General features: G+C 36.5%; 1 protein-coding gene and 1 non-coding gene across 2 annotated transcripts; one reads left to right on the top strand and one right to left on the bottom strand.

Annotated features, from left to right (window-relative positions):
* Nucleotides 1–5,463: 5,463 nt before the first annotated feature.
* LOC123912003 lies at nucleotides 5,464–5,570 on the bottom strand. The gene has a single exon (XR_006810857.1). It is a non-coding gene; the product is annotated as a small nucleolar RNA R71 (small nucleolar RNA).
* A 3,466-nt stretch (nucleotides 5,571–9,036) lies between these two features.
* Nucleotides 9,037–19,938, top strand: LOC123905326. Its single transcript, XM_045954932.1, has 2 exons — nucleotides 9,037–10,045; nucleotides 19,919–19,938. Exons 1-2 carry the CDS (start codon nucleotides 9,037–9,039, stop codon nucleotides 19,936–19,938), a joined length of 1,029 nt encoding a protein of 342 aa, XP_045810888.1.
* The last annotated feature ends 1,534 nt before the right edge of the window (nucleotides 19,939–21,472 follow it).

Genomic DNA, 21,472 nt, shown 5'->3' with positions numbered 1-21,472 from the left:
CTGCTTGATTTTTAAAATGATCTCTTCCGACCTCGTGTTTTTTTATATCTTGAATTTCCATTTTTGCCCTTGCAAAAAATTTTGGTTTATAGAAATCGAAGCTTTGAATTAAACCGTACACCGGTTTAATTCTTCGTAAACTCATCCTTTGAGGAGAATATTACTTGAACCGTCTCCCCTTTACAAGTCTACATCAACTCATTCTTTTCACCCCTCAGATGTGAATCTCGCAGCAAAATAATAATAGAGGTTTTTTACTTGAACTGTCTCCCCTTTACAAGTCCACAAGATATTTTTTTTTGACAAAACAAGAAAAATAGTTTTAATCAATAAGAAAAATAGTTAAAATGAGGTTTTTTTGGTCAAGAGAGGACAAACTCACGCTGGATGTCGGGGGAAAACGACAACGTATGAAGAGGGAAAGAATGAAGAGCATTTGCTTTCAGTTAGGGTTACAGAATGAAAAAAATGAAAAACACCCTAAGCGTAGGATGCCGGTTAATTGAAACTTTTTTTTTTAAAAAAAAAAAAAAAAAAAGTTTTTTTTTTTTTTTTAAAAAAAAACCGTGCATCGCACGGGTGAAATCACACTAGTACACACACAATGGGATGATGGAGTTGTGACTTGTGAGTGAGATGGAAGTTTGTTTAGATTTTTTGGATTTTAAAATTTTATTACGTTTTTAATTTTTAATTTTTTTTTAATATTTGGTTGAAGATTTCTATAAAACAAAACTTACCAAAAAAAAAAGATTTCTATAAAACAAATAAAATAAATTTGGATGAAAATTTGGGTTGGAAAATAATCTGTGTTGTGTGAAATTTCTTAAGATAATTTTGTGATTTTGAGGTGAGGAAGATGAAGATTCATCCATAATTATTTTTTTTATTAAAATTTATTTTATTTACAAAATAAAATAAATTTTAATAAAGAAGGAAAAGAAAAGAAAAATAATCCAGTGCGCTTCTCTCTTCAATTTTGGTGTTTTGTGTTTCACCGTTAGATTAATCCAAAATAATGACTATGGTGCACCCTCTTTACCATATAATCTGACGTGGATAGAGCAAATTAGGGCTTTGCTCCTATTGGCCAATATGGTGGACGGTTCTGGAACCTTCAATTTGAAGGCGGCACCATAGAATCTCCCATTAATAATATGGTAAATTCGGATCAAGATGTCCTGCAGTAGTAAATTACAAAGTTACAAGCTGTTTTAAATCTCATCTGTCCATTTCAGATCGGTCGGTTCATATTGCATCTATACAAAATTAGTCCAAATCAATCTGAACCATTCAGATTAGATCGGACGGTCCTGATTTTACACTGCGTGAAACTGCGTGAAAAAATTACTGCAGGAAATCCTGTTCCGGTAAATTCTAATATGGACCACTTGATGAAGTGGTCTATGGTGGACCAGTCATGAATAACATTATAACGAAAACAAATTTTACAAAATCCACCGTTGGATCGAAAGTTTATATCATTTAGATCATTAATAAAAAATTTTAGAAAAATTGAAAACATTTGATATGTTATTGAGACACATCAAGATTAACGGTTTAGTAAGTACCGCAAATTTTGATGGGTCTCAATAACATATCAAATGATTTTCAATTTTTCTAATTTTTTTATGGATGATCTATATGATATAAATTTTCAATCTAACGGTAAATTTTGTAAAATTCGTAGTCGATAGATCACTTGTCTACGGTGGACCACCTCACTTGTGAAGGTGATCCACCGTAGCATTAGTCTTAATAATATATAAGTAGAAATATATGTTATATTATTATATATACTGAATAATAGGCCCACACTATAACCATAGCCGTCACCACTTTTTCTCTTCTTCTTGATCTACTAGAGATGGATGATTTAGGGTTAATTTAGACCTAAAATCACCCTCCAAATTGTTTTTCTTTCTATTTTAATTAAATAAGTGTGATTTCCACATATATTTAGTATTTCTTTTGTTTGTTTTTGTGATTTCTTCATCCTTTGTTTTGATTTTCTCGTCTTAGTGCGGAGTATTGTCATCCAGTCTTGGTACGGTATTCATTTGTTTCAGGTTGAAGGATTAAGGTTGATTCAGTGCAGATCCATCAATGACTTTGATGTCATCAACACTACAGATCCGGAGGCATGGATATTCTGGAAACTTCAATATAGTCAAATATGTAGGCTTATGCAATATGTTGTTTTATGCTATTAACACAGATGTTGTGAGTTTGTTCGCAGATTCATCCTTTTGTTTTTAGCGATTTTGAATTTGTATTGCATCGATGCACTCTTATCAATTTGAATGAATGAATACCTTTTATTTAGTAAAAAAAAGTATTAATATAGCCCGTCTATAAATTAAAAAAAAATATTATCCCAGTATAAATATAGATAGAGTTTAATTGTTGTGCACTGTCGGTGTAAAGATTTTTTACAAATACATCCAATGGTGTGTTGCCATATCATTTAATGAATGTGACACATCATGTGTTTTTAAATACCATACATGATGTGTCGGTATATTATTGGATGCATGTGTAAAATAATTTTACACTGACGGTGCATATAAATTAAATTCATATAGATATCCTTATAAATTCCAAAAAAATATTCCCGCGTATACAGTCTCACATATTAATATAGTTCTCGTATATTAATATATGAGTAGAAAATATGTTATAGAATAAATTGGTATTATTCATGATGATAGATGGATTGTCCCGGTTTGTATTCCGACAAAAGACCCATCTTTGAGTCTGAAAATCCAACCCAACAGGTTGTTATTAACGCAGTCTCCTAGTCCTTTGCAACATCAATTGGTTGAAAGACGGTTCTCACCCTATTCGCTTAGCCCGATATTCCCGCAGCGGAGGGACCTGGATTCGATGCAGTCGGCACCTGTGACTGCACCTGCAGTCAGTAAGATCAAGACCGTTCGATCAAGATCCGACGATCATTATTTAAAGATCAGAGTTTTGATATTTTAATTACATTTAAATGTGAACCGTTTGATGTTAATCAGACGACTCTAATGCACTGACTGCATCAAATCGAATGCATTGAATCCATTTCCGCAACTGAGGGCTTACTGCTAAACTAGCATATAAAACCCTTTTTCACCACTTATTGTGCTCCATGGACGTCTTAGTTATGGCACAAGAGTGTTCCTCCTTCGCAATCTTTTTGGTTTGACATTGCTTTCACAACCATATGCCTACATATGAAAATTTAGTTTATGCTTGTGATTTGTGTCTTACAAATTCAAAATCCACTCATCATCTTCTCTGTGGTGAACTTGTGAAATTGGCTGTTGATAACACCGAAAAATGCACTATTTATTTAATAAAATTAGCTTAGCATTTTACTATTTTTCTGCATTTTTCGTAGTATTATTACTATTATTTTTATGTATTTCAGGAATGTCCGGAAGCTACCAAATAATTTATAAGTTGCAAAATAAATGCTAATAAAGAATTGGATCGGATCAGGAAGCAAAAAGAGGGGGTGAATGCCAAAAAACAATCACACTACAAATGGGCCATGAGCCACGAGCCACAAATGAAGCAGCCCAAGTTCAAACATACATGGCGCATGCCATAAGTGATGGCCACACGTGTGCTTTTTCATAGGCACTTACTAACAAATATACATGGTGGTCCCCACATGATTTTTAGGCAAAAGCAGATATTTTAACACCAGCACATCATCACGTGATGCTATCTTCAAGCAACTATCGTTTCCAATTTTCACGCAGCTCAACGCCAACAACCCACTACTCAGGAACAAAAAAATCTGTTTTCTCAGCCTATAAATAGATGGCTTTAGTTAGATTATTGGACACGCTTCATTATTAGAATTTAAGAGCAGATAGAAAATATTTTACTTTCCTGTTTTCCATTCAGTTTAGCAGTTTAGCATTCAAGCTTGTTCCGGTGACATTGTTTTCAATTCCAGTTTATTAAGGTTCTAATCTCTTGTTCTATTTATTTTATTTTATTTTATTTATTTGTTACAATTTGTTCACTGTTCTTTTAATTCAGTCACTATTTGTTCAAGTTTTACATTTTCCGGTACCTATCGTTGCTTTAATTATGTTATGTTTATTTATATAATTATTATGTTGTTACCAGCAACTATGTCTAGCTAATTTATTGAAACTGGAATGTGAAATTGGAAGCTAATTTGGATTCGATGGTTAATTTGTTTACTTAATATTTTAAACTAGTTTTCTGTATCAGTTTTTAATAATTAAATTAAAGATTTTGCACGAGAGTGAAAATCAAATAAGGTATAAGTTAATAGCACGACAGTGTGAGATTTGTACCGGATAGTAAAAACTGAACATTAATTTTAAACACCGCGACAGCTCTTTAAAGTTAATTAAACCATATTAGTTTTCAAAAAGTATTTTATAAATAAATGTGAGAGCGAGAGTGAAACATTCACTTATATAATATAGTATCAGTTCAATAGCGCGACGGCGTGAGACTATATTTTTAAACTAATGTTGTTTTGTGAAAACAAGATTCTTTTCCAATTAAATTGTATTGATTTTCAAACAGTGTTTTCATAAGTAAATGTAAGAGACGTATCTTTAAATCAATATCAATTTGTTAAAAAGAAACCTTTTTACTAAATACAAATTAATTATTGAATCCATTGAAGCGACTTAATTCACATTCCGGTTAGTATAATAATATTATATTTAATACAGTTTAATTAATTATCTAAAACGCCTTCTTTAATTAATATCTAGCCTTAACCTTACGTTATATTAAAAACATAAGCGAAATATTAACAAATAGTCCCTGTGGGATCGATAATCTTTTATAACTACACGATATACCTGTGCACTTGCAGGAATATCGACCAACAAGTTTTTGGCGCCGTTGCCGAAGACTAATTTAGTCAATTTTCGCTACTTAGTTTTTAATCTGTAACGATTAAGGCAACCCTTTTACTTAGGTTGTATGCCCAGTACTCGTACCTCCGAGGAATCATTAGAACAACCTATCCCAGAAATAGAGCGTTATATTCATTTACAACGCCGAATCCGCGAATTTCAAAAACAATTTAACCTCATACCGATGGCTCAACGCGAACGTCCTCTCAAGGACTATGCCGTTCCCTCCGAAGAGGAACCTCATTCGAGTATCGCGCCCCCTAACATCGAAGCAAGGAACTTCGAATTGAAACCCGCGCTGTTGCAAATCGTGCAACAAAACCAATTCTCTGGTTCGCCCACGGAGGATCCGAACCTCCACCTCTCAGTGTTTGTGCAGTACACAGACACAATAAAAGCCAATGGTGTCGAACCCGAAGCAATACGACTCCGTCTTTTCCCGTTCTCTTTAAGAGATAGAGCTAGAGCTTGGCTTCAAGCTTTACCTACAAACTCCACTACATGGAACGAATTGAAGAAGCAATTCTTGGCCAGATATTTCCCGCCAAGCAAGACAGCTATGTTAAGAGCCCAAATCAACGGATTTAGGCAAAAAGATGGAGAATCACTCTTCGAAGCTTGGGAAAGATACAAGGATATGATGAGACTCTGTCCACACCACGGTTTAGAACAATGGCTTATAATCCATACCTTCTATAATGGGCTTCTATATAACACTAGACTCACCATAGATGCGGCCGCCGGTGGCGCGCTAATGGATAAACCTTACCAAGAAGCCACCCAGCTTATAGAAAACATGGCCCAAAACCATTATCAATGGGGAATCGAACGCGCTGCCATAGAGAAATCCCAGACGAAAGGTGGAATGTACGAAGTAAGCGGCATAGACCAAGTCAATGCAAAAGTAAAAGCCCTTTCTCAGAAATTGGAAAGTTTAACTCTACCAGCTACCGTAGCTGCAGTGCAGCCAAACTGCGAACTATGTGGAGTTCCCGGACACATACCCTCCGAATGTCAATTACTTGCCGGACTTGACCAAGTAAACTATGCCCAATGGAACCCTTACTCCAACACGTACAACCCTGGGTGGAAAAATCATCCAAGCCTCCCCTATAAGAAAAATGATGCTTTATTTACGCCTAGCACTCCACCAGGCTTCCAAAACCAAATAGGAGCCCCTGTTGCTCCCGTTGCCCCTCAAAAGTCAAACTTTGAACTTATGATGGAGAATTTTGTCCTAGCTCAGACTCAACAAAATAAGGAATTCATGAACCAAAATATTCACACTAATGAGTTGATTAAGCAATTAGCTAACAAAATCGATTCCATTTCCACTCATAATTGAAGTGGAAGAAATAGTCACAAGAAAGGGGGGTTTGAATTGTGACCCTTTTAAAATTAATCCTGCACTCTACAAAATTAATCTCAAGTGTATACTTGGATAAATGTTAGTGGAATATAAAACAGCTTGTTCTGAGAATGTTCTCTGTTGCGTGAGCTTGTTCTGAGAATGTTCTCTGCTGCGTGAGAATTCAAAGTGAATGTAGATTAAGTGGTTTGTGTGATGTGTGTTTGCAGTAAATAAATAGTTAAAGGTAAGAGAGATTCACACACAAAAATTATACTGGTTCACCCAAATCCTGGGCTAGTCCAGTCCCCACGCCTGTGAGTTTTCCACTATGATCTCGAGATACTACCGATCTCAAATACAAATCTTCTTTGATCTAAACCACGATCAGAAACCTCCAATCCCTACAAGCTTGATCTACCTCAGCCTTACAGAGGTGTCACTCAATCAATAGTTACGTATTGACTTGAGCCAATCTTCTTTTTACAAAGGGAAGTTGTTATGGATCTAAGCTTATACAAAAACTCAAAACTAGTTTGAGAAGCTTATACAAAATACACTCAATACACTCAGTAATATTGTGATCCAGTAGGTTGATAGAGAGCTGGAGTGTGAGTGGTAAAATTGAGAGACAAAGATATAACCACTTAAAAGTGGGTTATGTTGAAAAGTGGTCTCTTGAGAAATTTGCTTGTAGAAACTCAAAGTTTGTTTGAGAAGCAAATAGAAACACTCAATAAACTCAGAAGTATGATGTGAATGAAGAGCCTGAGTTTGAGTGATGAAAGAAGAGTTTTAGGACTTGTAGACAAAAACAAGTAATTGATGATTTGTAGCTTGAACTCTTGCTATTTCTCTTGGATTTGCTTGCCTTTTATAGATGCTTGCTTGAGGTTGAAGCTTGGCCTTCAAGTATATCAGTTAGAGGGCAAAAAAGAGCTGTTACTCAATGCTCCACAAGCAGCAGACAACTTCTGCATATTTGACAGGTTCTCTGTTCAGTCTTGGAACAGTCTTGAACTTCATTTTGCTTTGATCCACAAGAGCCAAATATGTGTGAGCTGTAAGCAAGTACAAATGAGTTGTTTCCTGCATCCTTCCAATGTCAGAGGTCAGATATAGCCGTTTGGAACCTCAGTAAAAGGACTCATGACAGTTGGAGATGGTTTTGCAAAACTGTGTGCAGGAACGTTCTTGAATCAGTCTTGAACCAGTCTTGATTTCCATTTGGCTTTGATCCATAAGATCCAAATGTGTGTGAGCTGTTACCAAGTACATATGAGTTGTTTCTTACTTCCTTCCACTGTCATGTATCAGATATAGCCGTTTGGATGCTCAGAAAAGGACTTATGACAGTTGGAAATGGTTTTGAAAAACTGTGTGCAGGATCAGTCTTGCATCAGTCTTGAAACAGTCTTGACTGCACCAGCCAATTGTGATGAACCTTCATCCTTCCTTCCTTGTGATGTGCAGCTGTTCAAATAGGCTTGAGGACACTTCAGAGATAGCATTAGCTTGGGAATAAACCAGCTGGAATAGTACAAGAGCATATGAGACAAAAAGTACTTCTATGACACCACCATTGAAGAATGTTCCCACATAGTCTTTTTGCAAGTACATCATAACTCATGGTTCACAATGTGTTGTTGCATTCTGATTGGTCTATGATATTTGATCAGGTATTTTTATTGGATGATCAATACCATAAAAGATCATGAAAGATCAAGCTTATAATTCATTGCATGAATTATGACTAGGAAAGGTATATGCTCATTTTCCATCAAAAGTGTTGATCCAAAAAGATATTATCTTCTGTAGAGATTTGATCCATATTTCCTTTGTAAAGTGCTTATTTGTTTTGTCCAAAGTTGACTTATAAAATCAGAAAGCACTTAATCCAAAATGTGCTTATATTCAAAAGTGCAGTCTGTCTGTTAAGAATGTTCTCAGATCATTCTTGAAACAGTATCTCAAGATTTTCTTAAAGAGGGATCTTCATGTTGCTGCAAAACTTTCCACAATTCCTCTTGATGTTTTGCACACATTGTTGCTTGTTCATTGAGTACTTTGAGATGCTTTTAGTGGAGGCGTGGGAGTACTCATCATGAGGATTATCATTTTCTAGCTTAGACAATGATTGAAACTTTTATGCCTTGTGGTGCATAAGCTCCTTTGTAAATTCATGGAAAATCATTCTTAGATCATTCTTGTCTTGAGAAGCTAAGATGAAACTTTGAGTAGGTTTTGAAGATCTTCAACATATGCATAATTTCCATTGATGTTAATTGTAGTAGTAAATCCTCAAAGCATGTAACAAAACTCAATGTGAGTTTTGACATGATAACATCAAATATGTTCTTGTGTAGCTTGTGATGCAAGTATTTCCATCAACTATGATCTTCATATTCTTCCTTGAATCTTTAAGCTCATTGTGAACCTTGTGGTGATGAGGAAGACTATTAACCATGAAACTTGCTTTCTTGTTTGAATCTTCAAATGAAACTTCTTATGATTCAAACAACATCCTTTAAAAATCTTCATGAAGCTTGTGATGCTATTGTTATGATCATCTGATGCTACTCTGATTCTTTCATTGCTTGAGTATACAAAATGTACTTGTTGATGTGAGTGGCTTCTAGATTGTCCACTTTTGTCATTACCTATCTTTCAACAAAAACTCAAGTGCAAACATCAGTAGATCACCATTCATAAAACTTAACATTTATTACATAAGGTTTGTTGTCATTAAAACACTAAAATGGATTTTGCCTCAACAATAATAAGATGCTAGAAACTCAAATTTCTCAAGTGGCTCAAGAACAGGCAGCTACAGCTGCCCTAGCCGGAACATTACTCGACCAACCGCAATCAAATCCCAAGTGCCACGTTAACGCTATAACACTACGAAGCGGAACAGAGTTAGAAGACCCCGTTGCTAAAAGAGTTAGAGCGAGAGACTTAGGAAAAAGTGTAGAGAAAGACTCGGAGAGTGTAACTGACAAGGACACTGAGAGAGAACCAATAGCAGTGGAGGATGGACAAAAATTGAAGGTTAAAGAGGTGATTGAGAATGATCAAGAAAAACCATATGTACCCCCTCCTCCTTACAAGCCTCCTATCCCATATCCTCAAAGACTTGCAAAATCTAAGAATCCGGGACAGTTTGAGAAGTTTATCGAGATGCTCAAAAAGATTCATATTTACATACCCTTCATTGAGGCTATAACCCAGATACCTTCATATGCCAAATTCTTAAAAGAAATTCTTTCAAACAAGCGAAAGATGGAAGACATTGGGCAAGTGGAATGCAATGCAATTAGTGAAAACAAGCTAGCCCCAAAACTCGAGGACCCAGGAAACTTTTCTATTCCTTGCGTTGTTGGTAGATATGTCATAGATAAAGCCCTTTGTGATCTAGGAGTAAGTGTAAGTTTGATGCCTCTATCTATCTGCAAGAGGCTCGGACTTGGAGAGTTAAAACCTACTAAGATGTCCTTACAGTTGGCTGACAGATCTATCAAATACCCATTAGGAATACTGGAAAATGTTCCAGTAAGGATCGGCCAACTGTTTATCCCTACTGATTTTGTGATCATGGACATCAGGGAAGACATTGATATTCCCATTCTGTTAGGTAGACCTTTCTTAGCTACTGCGGGCGCTATAATAAATGTAAAGAAAGGGAAGCTTACCTTTGAGGTCGGGGATGAGAAAATCGAGTTCATACTATCTCAATTCATGAAAGGCCCCACCTTTAAGAATTCTTGTTGTAGACTCAACATAGTTGAAGGATGTAACACCCAAACCCATTATTTATATATTTCTACCTTTAGTAAAATCTTTTTCAAAATACGCAACTGAAAATCACATTTAATTTATTGAATATCGGTTCGAGTATTACACTCCTCTATCAAAATAATACTAATGTAATTAATTAGTAAAAATAGTGTTTATACAAATCTTTGAATCAAATAATGTATTTATTGATTATACAAAACCACCTAGACAATAGACTTTATATACAATATAAAACCCTTTCCCGTGTCACAATCAGAGCAGAGCTTCACCGACGACTCGACATCGAATACCACAAAACCTGTAAATCTGGACCCCCAACGATCCAGCACATAACACATAAAAGAGAGTTAGACAACATACTCAAAATATAAGTGTAAGTAAATGGTACTTAGACACTTCTTCATAAAAACATGCATAATCATACATTATACATATACCTCACCATCATTCATGCATATTCATATATCATGCATATACTTCATTTATCACATAATCAATCATTCACAAAATACACCAAACATATAGTTTCACGTCGTCTCGGACAATACCAAAACATTAACAAATACATTGTTCAGATAATGGTCATGACGGACCCTGCGTTGTTCATTTTATAGTCATGACGGACTCTGCGTTGTTCATTTTATAGTCATGACGGACTCTGCTCCTCACATACGGATTAACAATCAACATTTACCAAGTATGTGTCAAACATCATTTATCATAAAATGCACACAAAATCCCTAATGCAATCTAATGCTTCACATTCATGTTATGTCCTCTAGACACCTCTAATGCATGTGGTACCATCGTCTTTATCAGAGCATCTCACCTCCGATATCCTTCTTTATCAAACAAATATAGTTCGATATCCTTCTTTATTGGACAAGCCAATATCCCTAAATATTCATGATGCATGCACTCAAAACTCATGAATATATTCATCAACAATTATGGCATATAGCCCATCAACAATAACGTGGAACACTATCCAACGTTCGTCTTTATTAAGATAATCAATACCTTAATATCCGTCTTTATCAAATAACATAATTCGATATACTTCTTTATTAGAATAACATACTCTAATATCCTTCTTTATTAAGTTGATTAACACCTTAATATACTTCTTTGATATTTAAACAAACATCATCAACAATCATCAACACATACAATGCATTTACTCACATTTTTAACACAATACTAATAATATAAGTAAAGTGTATTAAGCATGCATTTTATCATAAAACAAACTCCGGAATCGGAATCTACGCGAAAAACTGGGTAAAATACATAATATAACATGTTAGAACCCTCAAAGTCATTCAAATTCCAAAACAGCAAAGTGCTGTGCTGACACGGTGGCTAAGCGAGCCTTAGCGAGCTGTTCGCTGAGCGAAGGCTCAGCGAGCTTCAGCGAACCACACCAGTGGCTCACCTGCTCGTAGCGAGCTGCAGCGAGCTGTAGCGAACAGCTCCTGCCAGAACTGCTCAAAACATGCGATTTCCACCCAAATTCACCCAAAAATCCCATTTTTCATGTTATAAACCCCAAATGAGTTTGTATTCAAGTGCAACAAACATATCTAAACACAAAAGGACAGTTCATTTCTCAGATCTACATCATAAACATCGAAAAAGTAAAGTTTAAACACTTTTTCATCAAAACTCTCAAGAACACAAAGTTCTTGAGTTTAATCTTTCATACAACTCGTTTTAACCATAATTTTCGTTCATTAATCATGTTAAAAGCATGTTAAGCATATTAAGAACCTTAGGAACGATTTCCATCAAGAAAATCCGTTCTAAGCTAAAACGAAAATGGGGTGGAGGAAGTTCGGGTGAGGAGAAATCGACATTCTCCCCTTCCTCGGGTCACCCACGAATATGAAATCTACTCTCTTACCTGGATTCGAAGAAAACACGACGAAGATCTCGAGTCCCTAGCTCTCCTTCTTACCCTAGCTCCTCAAGCTCTCTCCTTTCTCTCAAGAACACAAGAACATGAGAAAATGAATTCTCTCTTCCCTCACTATGCCCATATGGGCGCTCCACACACACACAAGGCCCATTGGGCCTCAAGCCCAATTGACTTGGCCCAATAACACGTTAACTCTCTCTACTCGCTTAATAACTAAAGTACTCGATAAATAACTTAAAGTTATTAACTTAATTAAAATGCCACGTTAAATAAGATATTTTAACACATAAAAATAATAATATGAAAATTGGGTCGTTACAACTCTCCCCCACTTAGAAGATTTTCGCCCTCGAAAATTACACGACTAAAACAACTCCGGATAACTCCTGTATCCGACCCTCCAACGAAACGCTCAAAACGCTACACATTACCAAGTATGACAAAATTAGTTTATCCCATCCAACACAATTTTTGTCCATTTATCAACAAGAGATCAAGGACGGCCAGTTCCTCAATTTGTCGATAGATAGTCAACAATCATGATATCGGCATAAACCATTCTTATCAAACCGCTAAAACGTCAACTTCGCACGAAACATCCATAGACTCACATTCTTCGGTACTCACAACTCTACCCCAAAACAGGTATAACCAATCGAACTCTCCGAAAGATACTTCCGTGGAATACTTCCACAACTCCATAATTCTCATAAATCTTTGATTCCCTCATGAATCACTTAACCGTGTTACATCACTTATTCATATTCGAATCTTATTCCAACATATCACTCGATGACCAACATTCTCAAACTTCATTGACACATGCTAAAAACTACCGTCTCTAACCGTCAAATTCCTTTTCTCACATTGAGTCGAATCCAATACGACTACTCTGTTCCCAAGTAATCTCTTAACCAACATTTGCATTCTTTAACGCAACATTTTCCAATACTACTTCTCTTTAATCCCTTAGCAATTCGCCACTTCAAAATTAGGCTACCGCCTAAAATTGGTTCTCCGAACAATCATAACCTTTATCTCGTTGATTCCAAACGACATCTTCAATTTGCCCATAATCCATCTATATGTTCCTCATCATCTTGCATTGCAACAAGCATAATCTTCTTCGTTTATTCACTCATCGGTTTCTTATTCACTTACGACCTATACCAATCATCATCTCTCTTTGGATAGCTATCTTTAAACTCCTCCTTAGTACATTCGATACCAAAATCAAACTCTTGAATTAAATCTACAAAGCTCCAAATATTCGCCATACGACCTAATTCTATCCATTAAATTCTAATCAACTTTTGTCTTAGTATTCTTACTCATGACTCCTTGTCTAATCTCAATATGACATCTAGAAAATTTCCAAAATTCTCGTCCAAAATACATCTTAAGTTTATTCCTCGAATCACTACCATTCCGTCGTCCACGATGAGACCATACTACATCAACATCCACGATGCATCTAACAAAACTAGTCTCTACCGACTCTTTCATTCCATGGATTCAAATTTTCTGGTAAATACTTACTCACTCTTATCTTTTGGGCACTACAAAATGCTCTCCGATACTTACCTTAGGCATCGCCTTCAACTCCTTACTATATGTGCTCAAACACAACATCTACTCACATGTGCGGTAATCCTTTTCGCAAACTCTCACCTAACACAAGTCACTTCCAACATGACCTCCTATTACTCATTCTCAACACGTTCTCCAACGGCTAACTTTCTTATTCTTCATCATTCAAAAATGATACCTCTCTTTTAGCTTCATCTCCACCTCTAGGATCTCTACGTTCTCGTTCAACATGTGACACAAATTGTCCGGTCATTATCCAAATCCAATCACTCTTTCTTCGACAAGCCTCTCACAAAATCTTTCGAATTGTTATCCTACTTCCATCTTCGAATAAACTCGACTACTCATACAATCCTTACTTCCAACGATTCAACAAACATACCAATCCTATTATGATATTTCTCAATTCCATTCTCATCTACTTTAAAACTTACTTCCCTTCCTTGATTAATTAACACCAACGGTTCACTAATCTTCACATCTCTTTCTCTAAGCTTCTCAAATCTCTTCTGAAAATCACTTCACACACTAGACTTAGAATTCCAAATTGTTCAACCAATTCAACATACTACCATATGCACGACTCACGTAAAACTTCTTACTCCAACATCCGGTACAACATTTGATCCACTTGGATGACAACTTACTTCAAAATCATCACCTCCCCAAGAATCTTAATCACTCCCTCTTCCTCGCATTCGACTCCTTTCGATCAAACAGGTACTTCAACTTTGGTCCACAAAACACGCCTCCATACTTTTAGTGCAACACACGATCTCCAATCATTCCGAATACTCTTCATCTCACTTAACCAATCTCACTAACGCCCCACGGCGAAACACTTGGTCTGACAACTTCCCTTCTAGTAGTTTCTCACAACTTGTTGCGCCCATTCATTCCACTTCGAACAACGTCGCCAATTCCTGAATATTCCGCTTCAAGAACATCTCTACTCATCTCATCTTCTCACGTTCGAAACGTCTCGGAGGGATATAACCTTCTCCCCCACTTATCTCAAACTTACTCGTACTCTTCCACTAGAACTTCCGGTGCTCACACCTAACGGTTGTATCGTCTCTAAACATATTCTTCTTAAGAAGAAACTAGTATCGACATCGTTCGTACGCACGTTGTAACGACCCGATTTTTAGTAAATCGATATTTTATATATTTGCATATATTTTGGGTTAGTGTTAAATATTTATTTACGCGACCTATAATTATTTATCGCGAACATAAGTTTGTGAGCGAAACCTTTGTCGTGTTAGTGGGCTTGGGCGTGTGATAGGGCTTAATGGGCCTAAGCCATTGGGCTTGGTTCATGATCCAATAGAGAGTAGTATAAGTAACCAAGTCAAACCAATGAATAGTCTCACAAATTCATTTTTCATGAGAAGTTAGAAGTTGTAAGCTTAGAAGCAAGAACAAGCTAAGCTAGGGTTTTGGCTAGAAGAACTCGAGCAAGGAGAAGAGATTTAGAGGCCAAAAATCATCGTTCAATCTAAGGTGAGAGTGGTTAAGCATAAGCTTGGGTGATCCAAGAGAGGGGAGGTGTCTAGCCTCCATTCCTAAACTCTCTCATCCAATTTCTTTGGGGTTTGGGTGAAGTTTCTTTATCATAAACATGTCTTTTCATCTTAGTATGCTTAATGAACATCTAGGAGGGAATATGTATATGTTTGATGATGGTTTTGCATGTTTATGCAACTTTGCTTATTTTGCAAGAAATTGGCATGATTTTGTATGTGTGATGTGTTTTGATGTTTGTGAATGTTAATACATGTATATATGTATGGTACATACATGATTGATCACTTGTTATGCATTTATAACATGTCTAGATGTATTTTTGATGGATTTGAGTGTTAAACCGCCTTTGGAAAACTCAAGAACAGATATTTTTCTGGTGTTGTTTGCTTAGCGACCAGGAGTTCGCTGCAGCGAACATGTTCGCTACAAGCTCGCTACCTGTTCGCCATGTACCTGTAATCCTCTGATGTAGTTCGCTACAGCGAACTGAGCTTCGCTTAGCGAATAAGTTCGCTACCTGTTCGCTATGGCTTCGCTTAGCGAACAGTACTGAACCTGCAACTTTTGTTATTGTTTATAAGTGTATCTAGGCACTTGTAACATGGTTTTGTTTTGGTTTTGAATTATTATATGTTTAATAATCGTGTTGTGTGATGGCATTTATGTAAAATGTCAAAGAAGTATATGTATGTTTGTATATCGGGTTGTCCGATAAAGAAGAATATCAGTTTGTCTGATAAAGAAGTTTAATGGATTATGTTATCCATGTAGTGAGCAGTAGCTTCGTGCTAAGTGATTATCATATGTTTGGTAAATGCATGGCATTCATAAACTCATGCATTATTTAGGGATATCAGACTTGTCTGATAAAGAAGGATATTGGACTTGTCCAATAAAGAAGGATATCAATGGTAAGTTCCTTGATAAAGAAGATGGTACCACATGCATTAGTCGTGTCTAGGTTGGCATGACATTGAATGTTTGACATTAGTCGCATTTGAGTAAATGTGCAATTATGTGTTATGTGTTATGTGAGTTCTTTGTGTTGTCCGAAACGACGTGAAACTATCTGGTTGTGTATTTGCGAGTATGTGTTATCTGGTGTATTACTTATTGAGGTATGTGTGTGAGTTAGTATTACGTTATAGGTTGAATATAGGTGCGTTTCTATATTCGTATGTATGTGATTATGTTTACTAACTCTCTACCTATTTGTTATGTGCTGGACCTTTGGGGGTTCAGGTATTCAGGTCGAGGTTTCGATCGAGTTTTAGCTGCAGATCGTTTTGGTGTGGAGCACTTTTGGTGAGGAGCTAGTGTAGGCTACCTTTGTATAGTTTTGTTAAGTTTAGTTTGGTTGAGATGTATATTAGTGCTCTGGTAGTTTGTAACATCGAGTCGGGGATCGTTTGTATTCCGTCGTATATCGATGCGAACATCTTAACTTATGTTTTATGTTAATGAATTATCTTTTGAACTATTTTGTTCATTGCTTTGAAAATCCTTTATGTTATGTTTTCCGCTGCGACGTTTCGTGTCATGTGCACGATCGTTTTATGAAAATGTTTTTCCGTAGCGCTCCGGCTACTTATCTTTAAAAAGTTTTTAAGATCTCGTTTTTAAGGGTAGTTAGTTCGGGGTGTTACAATAGTTGGTATCAGAGCAGGTCGGTTCATGTGAGCCATTAGGATTTTCTTTCTCTTGTATGAAGCATGTGTTGGGTACACTGTTAATACATTCTAACGTCGAGTTGTGATTCGTTCAGGAATCATGGCTGCTGCTAGGACCAACGCTCAGATTGCACAAGCTTTGACTGCTTTGACTACATTGGTGGTAAGGGATAATGACCCGGGAAGGGATAGTGAGAAAAGATTGGAAAGGTTTATGTCGCATAAACCAACTCTGTTTACCGGAGGCTATAACCCGGAGGGGGCTATCAAGTGGTTAGATGAGGTTGAGATCATCTTTGAAGCGATGTGTTGTTCTGAGGAGAACAAGACTACTTTGGGAACTTATGCCCTTAGAGAGGAGGCAATCGTTTGGTGGAGGAATGTGAGACTCAGGATAGGAGTGGACGGTGTTGCTATCGTTTGGGAAACTTTCAAAAGGGAATTTTTAAGGAAGTACTTTCCGGCTGATGTGAAGAATAAGAAAGTGATCGAGTTCATGGAGCTCAAGCAAGGAAATTTATCGGTCGCCGAGTATTCGGCTAAGTTTGAAGCTTTGTGTGTGTTTAGTCCACACTACAACACGGTGGAAGCCGAAGAGGATAAGTGTGTCAAGTTCGAGAGTGGACTTCATCCGGATATCAAGCTTTTGATTGGATTTTCTGAAATCAGGGATTTTCCGACCCTTATGACCAAGGCAAGGATTTGTGATGAAGATAGCAAAGCCAAGACCAACTACTATAAGGCTCTGAATGATAGGAAAGGAAAAGGTTTGGATCGTGGTAAGCCGTATGAGAACAAGGGCAATGGAAGTGGAAAGAAGAAGCAAGGAAGTGGAAGTTGTTACAAATGTGGAGAGCGGGGTCATATGTCATATGATTGCCCGAGGAAAAGCGACAAGTGTTTCAATTGTGGACAGTTTGGGCACAAGGCCGATGCTTGTTGGGTGAAAGTGTTTTGTTTCAATTGTGGCGAGGAAGGTCACAAGAGTCCGGTATGCAAGAAACCGAAGATGCCGCGTTGAGGGTTCGTTCTCTGTTTTATCTCTTAGGAAATTTCGAGGGCGAAATTCTTTTAAGGGGGGTAGAGTTGTAACGACCCGATTTTTAGTAAATCGATATTTTATATATTTGCATATATTTTGGGTTAGTGTTAAATATTTATTTACGCGACCTATAATTATTTATCGCGAACATAAGTTTGTGAGCGAAACCTTTGTCGTGTTAGTGGGCTTGGGCGTGTGATAGGGCTTAATGGGCCTAAGCCATTGGGCTTGGTTCATGATCCAATAGAGAGTAGTATAAGTAACCAAGTCAAACCAATGAATAGTCTCACAAATTCATTTTTCATGAGAAGTTAGAAGTTGTAAGCTTAGAAGCAAGAACAAGCTAAGCTAGGGTTTTGGCTAGAAGAACTCGAGCAAGGAGAAGAGATTTAGAGGCCAAGAATCATCGTTCAATCTAAGGTGAGAGTGGTTAAGCATAAGCTTGGGTGATCCAAGAGAGGGAAGGTGTCTAGCCTCCATTCCTAAACTCTCTCATCCAATTTCTTTGGGGTTTGGGTGAAGTTTCTTTATCATAAACATGTCTTTTCATCTTAGTATGCTTAATGAACATCTAGGAGGGAATATGTATATGTTTGATGATGGTTTTGCATGTTTATGCAACTTTGCTTATTTTGCAAGAAATTGGCATGATTTTGTATGTGTGATGTGTTTTGATGTTTGTGAATGTTAATACATGTATATATGTATGGTACATACATGATTGATCACTTGTTATGCATTTATAACATGTCTAGATGTATTTTTGATGGATTTGAGTGTTAAACCGCCTTTGGAAAACTCAAGAACAGATATTTTTCTGGTGTTGTTCGCTTAGCGACCAGGAGTTCGCTGCAGCGAACATGTTCGCTACAAGCTCGCTACCTGTTCGCCATGTACCTGTAATCCTCTGATGTAGTTCGCTACAGCGAACTGAGCTTCGCTTAGCGAATAAGTTCGCTACCTGTTCGCTATGGCTTCGCTTAGCGAACAGTACTGAACCTGCAACTTTTGTTATTGTTTATAAGTGTATCTAGGCACTTGTAACATGGTTTTGTTTTGGTTTTGAATTATTATATGTTTAATAATCGTGTTGTGTGATGGCATTTATGTAAAATGTCAAAGAAGTATATGTATGTTTGTATATCGGGTTGTCCGATAAAGAAGAATATCAGTTTGTCTGATAAAGAAGTTTAATGGATTATGTTATCCATGTAGTGAGCAGTAGCTTCGTGCTAAGTGATTATCATATGTTTGGTAAATGCATGGCATTCATAAACTCATGCATTATTTAGGGATATCAGACTTGTCTGATAAAGAAGGATATTGGACTTGTCCAATAAAGAAGGATATCAATGGTAAGTTCCTTGATAAAGAAGATGGTACCACATGCATTAGTCGTGTCTAGGTTGGCATGACATTGAATGTTTGGCATTAGTCGCATTTGAGTAAATGTGCAATTATGTGTTATGTGTTATGTGAGTTCTTTGTGTTGTCCGAAACGACGTGAAACTATCTGGTTGTGTATTTGCGAGTATGTGTTATCTGGTGTATTACTTATTGAGGTATGTGTGTGAGTTAGTATTACGTTATAGGTTGAATATAGGTGCGTTTCTATATTCGTATGTATGTGATTATGTTTACTAACTCTCTACCTATTTGTTATGTGCTGGACTGATGAAGTATCTGGGTAAGTATATAATTATCGTATCCACAGGGATTGTTCCGAATCAAATAGGAGTAAATTGGTATCATACGAGAGTAGTTTGCAATAAAATAAATAGGGGGAAGTGTTCAGATTTCAGACTTGAGAAAGTAAATGACAAGAAAATAAGGTTTTCTTTCAAGATGCGAAGGCGATTGGATCTTTTTGGTTCATCTGGTCACTATTGTCTCGGATATCTCATGCGTATTAACAAATTACAAACTTAGTTCCATGATTCGATTAAAATAAATAACTATGTCCAATGTCTTGGTACATAGTCCTCTCAATTGATTATCAATCACTAATGTCTTAGGATGACCTATAATCAATTGAGGTTTGTTTCCCTTTAATCCTTGAATTCACAATTAACAAACCTATATGTCTAAAGAATAAGTTAATTGTACAATTATCTCTAGGTCAATCAATTCGTTTCTAATGTCTTAGTAAACAAACAATTATAATCATCAAACAATTCGCGACGTTGTATAAAGCATTAAGAACAAGAGATAAAAGAATGAAACTAACTTCGTAATTATATTAAAACATCATATGAAATTCATGGTTCAAGACAATAATAACTAGAATCCCCTAGGATCCAATCATAGAGTTTAGTTACTCATAATCATAGAAACAACAATAATTAGAGTGAAAGAATTCATTACAATGAAGAACAATGAAGAAATTCGTGCTCTGATCTTGATCTCAAAAGTGCCTCTGTCGCCGTCAAAACTGTCCAACCCTAATTCTGAACAGAAAAAGTATATATATGGTGTAATCTGCGTACCGGCGCCCCGCGCCAGCCCGTCTGCGCGCCGCGCAGACTGACAGAATCTTCAGGCAATTCCAGCATCGTTTCTGCGCGGCGCGCCAGCTTGGCAGAATCTACAGACACTTCTAGCAACTTCTGGGCGCGGCGCGTGATGCTTCCTTGGTCTAGGCGCAGTACACTTCTATTCCTTCACTTTTTGGCCTCAAATCCTTGTGTTCCGAGCATTCTTGTCATGATTCTTTTCCTCTTTATTCTTGCATAAAAACATACTAAATGCTATCTAGAAATGCCCTAAAATGTGGTTAAAACATAGTAATGACGTGAAGTCATCACAACCCCAAACTTGAACTTTTCCTTGTCCTCAAGGAATACCTTCATCCATCGGAAAACCTGGCACTATCTTTACAGCTTAATTCAAATACATCAGAATCAGTCAAGTCAATCATACACATGCAACATTTCAAAGATCATCCCTATTATCAATGTACTCGCACACAAATGAACATTGGAAAAATCAAGAACTTCTCACAAATATTGACCAAACAATAATCACTTCACTCCCTCACATTCTCTCCTGTTTGCATTGTTAAATTCACTCAATCAACACATACATAGCCATTCTACCATATGCTTGCAAACATTCTAACAATCGATCGACATGCATAAAAATTCACACCTTTAGAGGACTTGAGGGTTATAACGGGGCTTAGGTTTTAGGGTGGATATTTTTTTGGATGGTAAGCAGAAAAACTTGGAGTTTTAAAGATCACCTATTCACATGATTGGATATTTATTCAAACATCTTACCCAAAAATCAAGAATTGTTATACTAGAGAACCTTTTTCATTTCTTCTTTTTTTTTTTGAAGAGATTCATTTACATTCTCTCTTGGTGTCATTTTTTTTTTCTTTTTTTTTTTTGTTTCACTATATTTTCAAAATATTTTTCTTTTTGGTTCTCTAGTACCCCACCCCAAACTTCATCAGTTGCTAATACCAAAAGCAACCCCAAACTTAATGATGAGCAATGTGCTCGAGTCATAAGTTATGATCTAACTCCAAGAAAATCATCTTTTTTTTTTTTTTTTTTTTTTTTTTTTTTATAGTTTCCAAAACTTGGGTTGTCAAACAAACAAAATTTTTCATTCGGCTCAAATGGGGTTAACGAAAGATATAACATTTTTAAAGGTGGCTTCAACAAG

This window comes from Trifolium pratense, linkage group LG2 (assembly GCF_020283565.1).
Source record: "Trifolium pratense cultivar HEN17-A07 linkage group LG2, ARS_RC_1.1, whole genome shotgun sequence".
In the NCBI taxonomy this organism is placed as follows: Eukaryota; Viridiplantae; Streptophyta; class Magnoliopsida; order Fabales; family Fabaceae; genus Trifolium; species Trifolium pratense.
Note: the sequence above shows the minus strand (reverse complement) of the source record. Positions and strands in the feature narration are given on the sequence as shown.

Excerpts from the sequence above, each read along its gene's own strand:
- LOC123905326 (XM_045954932.1), top strand. The coding sequence starts at position 9,037 with ATGCTAGAAACTCAAATTTCTCAAGTGGCTCAAGAACAGGCAGCTACA. Across the intron at positions 10,046-19,918 it reads ACTCAACATAGTTGAAGGAT|GTCAATCAATTCGTTTCTAA; the intron begins GTAACACCCAAA and ends AATTATCTCTAG.